The sequence below is a fragment of the Cyclopterus lumpus genome, chromosome 7 (genome assembly GCF_009769545.1).
Source record: "Cyclopterus lumpus isolate fCycLum1 chromosome 7, fCycLum1.pri, whole genome shotgun sequence".
NCBI classification, from domain to species: Eukaryota; Metazoa; Chordata; class Actinopteri; order Perciformes; family Cyclopteridae; genus Cyclopterus; species Cyclopterus lumpus.
The window spans coordinates 4,377,365-4,384,315 of NC_046972.1; the positions used below are offsets into that span (position 1 = coordinate 4,377,365).

At 43.7% G+C, this 6,951-nt stretch overlaps 1 protein-coding gene across 1 annotated transcript; it reads right to left on the minus strand.

The window, feature by feature from the left end:
* Positions 1-1,856: 1,856 nt before the first annotated feature.
* LOC117733599 lies at positions 1,857-6,288 on the minus strand. Its single transcript, XM_034537374.1, has 5 exons — positions 6,182-6,288; positions 4,572-4,674; positions 3,544-3,729; positions 2,743-2,874; positions 1,857-2,345 (listed from the first exon to the last, which is right to left on the minus strand). The coding sequence occupies exons 2-5, from the start codon at positions 4,672-4,674 to the stop codon at positions 2,212-2,214; spliced, it is 555 nt and encodes a 184-aa protein (XP_034393265.1). The 5' UTR covers positions 6,182-6,288; the 3' UTR covers positions 1,857-2,211.
* Positions 6,289-6,951: the final 663 nt, after the last annotated feature.

Below are 6,951 nucleotides of genomic sequence, written 5' to 3' on the forward strand. Positions count from 1 at the left end.
TTGCTGGTGTTCCTCCGAGCATCTAATGAGCCGAGGTTCTACTCTCATACATTCCAGTACAGTATATAAATCTATTTTTCTATAGCGTTAAAACAAAAAAAGAGAAGAAAAAAAAAAGCCCCAACAAGAAGCTGCTCGCAGGCTTTCCTCTGCTGTCCCGGTCCCCCACTGAAGTGTGTGTGTGTGTGTGTGTGTCAAAATGTTCTCGAAGGAGGCACACAAATGAAGGAAGTGTGACAGCATTGGCACGACCATATATATATATATATATGAATAAATAAGCCGATTTAGACTAGTGCGTTAGCTTAGTGGCATATTTAATAAAATCCGAACTGATGGCTCTTAAACATTATTTATATTTGGTGTGAAAAAACAAGCATCATTCTGCCCCTTCAAATGGCCTTAAACTCCATATTTGCATTGATGTGCATTGTCATTCATTGTGTGTGTGGTTTATTTTTTGTATTTCTTTTCTTCGGATTATTGGACTGCCATTCGACAAGAAAAAGGCAAAATGAGAGGATCTTTTCCAAAAGGTTGGGTCTCTGGTTCCACAGTCAAAGATCAACCACGTCCAATGGTCTGTTGCTATGTCTTAGAAAGCCGTTGTAAAATGCTAAACTACGTTGAACCTAATAAAGCCAATGTTGGAAGATGTACGAGTCTGCCGTGTCTTTTCCAACAGATGCTCAGGTCAGCTGCAAGAAAGTGTTTCACACATCGGTAAGACATTGAGACTGTTTCATAACCAGGTACAAGTTCCTGACACTAACTTTAAGTACAACTACATAAGCATGAGAAGCAACAAATGATATTGGAGTAATGTAACCAATTATCATTTATTTTCTTTAAAATAATCCAGGTGAAACATTGTCCCTATCCGGTGGAGCTGTTCCTAAAGTGAAGGACAAGTACCTCAAAAGTACAGTACTTGAGTAAATGTCTTTACATTTATTATTATACTTTTATGTCTTTTTCTTCCACCACTAATCCACAAATGTCAACCTTGTGTCGCCACAGTTAGAAGAATATTTCCTCATGGACAACATGCACGTCTGTAGAACTAGTCGTTTTTGAGATTTGAATCTGATTTCAGGTTGTTGTAAAACGCTTCCCAATCGTTGGGAAGTGCTTAGATCCTTTACTGAAGTAAGAGAAGTGATACAAAAATGTATTGAGAATTGTGAAAAAATTAAACCCGATAAAGGGGATCTACGCCCATTTTCAAACTTCCTACATGTCATTCCTGAGGGGCTGAGACGGTTCTAAATCATTAGCAATCATGAGCTACTCCCTCCCAAGTCCAACTAAAATGTGTGATGTCATCAGGTCTAAAAGGTTTCGCATTCCACACATTTGGAAAGGATGTTATAGACGACAAAGAGCACCGAGGGGAATCTTCTGGCTACATGTTCTGTTTCACAACTGAGACCATAGAAGGAAGCTCATTGAGGTAGAAAAGAAAAAGAAAACATTTGGTGGGTCTACCAAATCAGTCTTCATTACCAGCACTATTTCTCATCTACTGGGCCGTGGTCCACTTATGGGCCTCAGAGCGCCATCTAGTGAGCCGCAGAGGTACTGCCAAAAGGTTACATTACATTAAAAAACGATATTTTTTTTTATCTAACGTTCCCTCGAATGCTGTGGGAGAGAAGCCTGCACTGGTAAAAGCTCCTGAATTACATTTAGATTCATTATGGCAGGCAGTGATGGGCAGAACATTTATGTTGTATAAATCATTACAGCAGAGGCATTACACATGTTTTTTCTCATGTTATGTTATTGTCATTTATTTGACAAGTGAGCCTTAAGTTACTTTTTAAAATGGACTAAATTCTTGATGAATTCAACTAAATGGAGGCCAAATTTAACAACAGCAAAAGTATTTCATAAATCCCTTTAATATCTTTTCTCAACTCTGTGAGAGAGCACTTTGCATTTGAAGCAGGCAGATTAGCAGTTGAGCCGAGTTTACTCCGGACAACAAAAAAAGTTGGACAGAAGCACAAGCAAAACACTTTCTTATCATTATAAGTTCTCAACAGGACGGACCGTGACAGAAGGCCCCAGAGGTGGCACAGAGCCCCACCCCCCAATCGGGATATTGATGGTGAATGAGTTTGATCCGTTACAATGCAACATTCAAATTGAGACTGACTTCAGCGGCGGCTTCGACGTCAATAACCTGAGGGCAGACCAGCCGCCTCTTTACTTCCACTGGCCCTTCTCGTAGTCCCACTTGGCCGACAAGCCCTCGATGGGGTTGACCCTCATGTCCAGCATCCTCTGGAGCTGTTTGGCCCTCCACTCGTCGTCAAAGGTCCTGGGACGTGGAGGGTAGACTGCAGCGAACAAGGAGTACAGACATATATAGCACTCCGATCGACTACAGTCCACATATTCAAAAAACATGCGCACAGGAGGCTGCGAAAGAATACATTTAACAATACATTCGCGTCATTTTGACCTGTCAAACGCTGGTGTACCTAAAAAAGCTTGACGTGCATTCACAGGGCTCTGGTTTCTTACTGGGACACTTCGAAGGAACAGGGCCAGCGGTAACGTTGTTTAGTCACGGCTGTGCTTTCTCTTTCTGCTACGATAAGTGAATAAATAATGTCTGCTGTGAGGGAAAAGGATCTGTGCCAAGTGACAGGCAGTGACCCCGGAGGTGTGATGTGTGTGAAAAAAGCAACGCCTGCATCGTCACTGTGGCACTGAAAAGAGACGGGGTTTTACCGTAGACCCTCTGCCACCAGACCACCAGGCCAGTGAAGCCCACGAAGATGAAGATGCCCCCAAGGACGGTCTTCCACTCGGACCGCGGCTGCTTCATTTCTGGGTAGGTCTGACGGAACATGAGCCGGTACACTGCGGGAGAGGGGGGGACCAAGGACAGGAGAGAGGGGTGACATGGAGGTCAAGAAGAGAAAACACTGTTTGCTCTGTCACTGTTGGTTAGTTAGCGCTGTTAGCTGCGAGCCGCAGGCTCAGCCGTCGCCATGTGGAGGCAATATAGTCCCATGATCACATGATACAGTATATGCTGCCTTCCTCCCATTGTTCTTTCTTTGACCCAAGCCTTGTCGTGTGCGTCATGGTATGGCTTTTCCCTCATTTTGTATATTAATTTGTTCACTTTAATTATCGCACACCATTTCTGTAGAGATCTTTGATTTATTTTAATGATATTGTTCTGTGGTTTAATTGACTGTGTATCAAATTATTGTATTTTTAGAAAATCCTAATCTGCCAAGTAATAGTAACTACAGCTGTCAGTTAAATGTAGTCATTAGAAATATAATGTAGCATGATATTTTGTACCTCAGAATTGTGCTTCCTGTCAGAATAGCACTTTCCACCGCTAGACCACAATTAATTTGTAAAATGAACTGTCTGTGGTCTATGGTCTATGACCATCGAGTGCGTTTTCATTTCAGATGACTATTCACACCTGTTGGGGGACGTGTGTTTTGTGGTTGTGTTGTGTGCCATCTCAGCAGCTCGCCAGTCTGAGCCTGTGAGCAGAGAGGAACCTACAGGCAATCTTCTCCTCGTTGGTCAGCTGGCTCCAGGGCCCCTTCTCCTTCTGTTTCAGGCTCTTGTCAGCATCAGTCAGTTCATCTTTGTAGAGTTTTTCGGGCAGAGGGATGTCCAGGCGGTCCCAGTACATCGGCCGAGACATGTCCATTGTCTCTGCCACCTCTGGTGGTACAGCAGCGCCATCTGCTGGTTGGAAGCCATTTTAGACTGGGGTAGTTCTGGTACGTCGGCCTTCAATAATGGAAAAGCTACTAATGTACCAATTTTAGCAACAATCTCCAGGTATGCTTAAATATATATATATATATATATATCATCTCAAAACTATGGAGGCAGCTGCTATCAACATGTACAGTTTCCAGTGGTGGAGGAAGTATTCCAGTCCTCTACTTAAGTAAAAGTACTATTACCACATTGTAAAAACACACCGTTACCATAAGAGGTGACTGTGGCTCAGTGGTTAGTGAACCATCTTTTGCTATTTTGTATAGGACTGGAAGTCATAGTTATTTCCATTATTTATTCTTCTGCTTATGTTTCCTCCATCATAAAAGTAGTTACATTTGATTAATTGACTAATCATGTAATCTCTTCCAGTCTATATACTGTTGGTTAACAAAACACATATATGTAAGCGCTTTGTTGTTTTTTTATGCAAAACTCTTAGTAGCCTAGCTAGAAGCTAAAACTGTCAAATAGTTAATTTACAAAAGACTCAATTAAAGTACAAGTACCTCACATATGTACTTAAATACACTACCCGAGTAAATGTACCTTCGACCACTTACGAGCAAAACAAATACGGCCAAACTTCCTAATTTTGGCTCTGAATCTGATGGGTCACCGAATTTGGCGCAACACCTGCGTAGAGACGATACCGCCACCCATAAGACGTTGACCTTTGACCCCGGTACCTTGTGAAGCAACACCCCACCCCCCCCCCCGCCTCTCATTCTGTCAGAGTTCATCCAGATGTGGCTTTCCCCACTACACGAGTAGCCTGTACTGTTTCTACTTCCCGTTACCGTGACCGTGGCTCGCCATCCTCGCGCTGCTGCCGGTCGTCAGCGCCACTGTCGCGCGCCTGGCCACCAGGCCTCCCGCGCGCCCTGCAATCAGGCGGAGCATCTGAACACAGGTGTGCGAAAGGAAAGCACAAGTTCACGAGGCCGCAAAGTGACACTGCGGAACCGTCTTAAGAAAGTACTGTGGCTAATTAGCAGTAGGCTAAGATAATTATTGCCTCGGTTTAATAAACAAGATTGCCCAGACACTAGTGTGTACAGGCTCGGGCTGCATAGGGAATAGGTGTGTGCACGTGAGCTTTATGTGCAGTAAATGTCAACAGGCCCACCTACAGGACTCTAAGTCATTGCGTTAATTGTATTGTAGGACAAAAGTACCGACATGCAAAACAAGTTGTGTTTTCAGACTCTCAGAAGGGCAGTTACTACAACCAGCAGTTCATAGAGGCAAGGAAATGATGTTGTGCTCTATTGTACACACACTAAAATGCAATCTCTCTATTTACGTGCATTGATTCCTGTCTACATTTAAATGGACCATTGATTCCCTTTGAAAAGCAAACGGTGGAGATGCCCATTCAATTCAGTTTATTTTATATAGCCCAATATCACAGAATTTGCCTCAGAGGGCTTTACAATCTGTACACATACGACATCTGTCCGCCTGTTGTTGTTGTTGTTATTGTTGTTCTCAACAGTGAATCAGACGATCTCATTACGCAATTTGTAAAGGTGCCGGATCTGTTATTAGCCCTCCTGTCTCGCTCATTAGCTTTTACTGTTATATACACTGCAGTTTATAACATACAATAAAAAAGCTTTAGATGCCAGTGATAAATACCAGGTGATTTCATTTTTTTTCCTGTGCAGGGGTGGAAATAGCCTCTATGTGTAATAAACAAGCGGGTATGTTCTGAAAGTATCTGAACTTGAAGGTCAGTGCCACAGGTCACATGGTGTGCGACGGTGCATTCATTCTGTGCTGGTTTTGGATTAAATGCATGTTCAACTTCGCAGTCTGTGATTTTAGTTTCTAAAGTCATAGAATAATGTACATGAACTGCGTTCAGAGTTTCTCTTCCATTGCTTTTGGGTTTGCCCTCTCATGTCGCCTATCGCACACACGATCACACTCGCACAGCAAACGGAAATTGGCATTTAGTGAATTTTAGAGCTAACCTTCTTAAAAGGGCAAAAGTAAACAGAAACGCTTGATATGTTTTACTGACAGATCTAAGGACCAATAGGTGACCGACTTACTAAGAAGGGGATATGTGTTTTCCCTGCAGGTTAAACAATGGCATGGAACTGTTTGGACAATCTCTCTGAGAACCAGGTCGTGCTTTTATTCTGGTACGACTCTGGTACCTTCAGGTTTGACACACTTCATTCTTCCTCCAGAGCATTATTATAACTTCCTGGTCTAACAAAGCTGCCGCACATTTATGCAGCTCCATAAATCTCTCAGCCCGATCTGTGTTGTGATTTACTATCTCTTCTCCACGTCCGGCACTCTCCTGGCTGTGTGGGGTTAAGGGAGGGGGGATCTCACTCCTTGGAAAAACACCAGTATAGTCAGTTTATTTAATCCGGCAAAGAAAAATACTCACTGTAGTCGAGAGAGTGAAACTGCAGGATTAGAAGATGCAGCAGCACAAAAAAAGGCTGAATGTTGAAGAGAAAAGGGCTGTTTAGGCCGTCTTCCCCGTTTCTTCTCTGCTCCTACCGCCAACCATAACACTGAGCAGGAACCAACTGGTGGGCGAGAGGAGAGAGAGGCTGGATGGGAGGAAGAGAGAAAGAGGGAGGGAGGGAGATCAAACTCGGACAAGTAAACAATCTAGAAAAGCATGCGATTGGGCCGGAAGAGCGAGAACGAGAAAGCTGGTTGAGTTTAGACACTCTCTCATTCTCCCTTTCAGTGAGGTCACGTTAGGACACACAGGGGCAGAGGAGAGGGGGGGGGGAGAGACTATATTTCACAGAGGGCAGCACCCATGTAGTGGAGAAAGTGAGAGTCAGAGAAAGACGATGAGAGATGAGTTGCAACCTTTTACCCCCAACTGACTCCACGAGTGCAGGTTGGCACCGGGGGCCACCATTATCCAACAGTCGCTGGTTGACCCACCTGTGGAAGGAGGTATGTGGGGCACAAGGCAGCCAGCGGTCACAGGGTAGGAGAGTCTCAGGGGTGCCATAAGGACAGACTTGTTCATAGAAACTTCCCAAAACACAGTGTAATGGAGACCCTCCATTACGCAAATGATAAGTTAAATAAGATTCAATATGTTAAGCTAAATTACCTCTTGTGTCTCCTCTCCATGGTGTTTCATCTAAAAGAGTCCCTGGGGTACCTGAGCACCAATTTATGGTACCTATC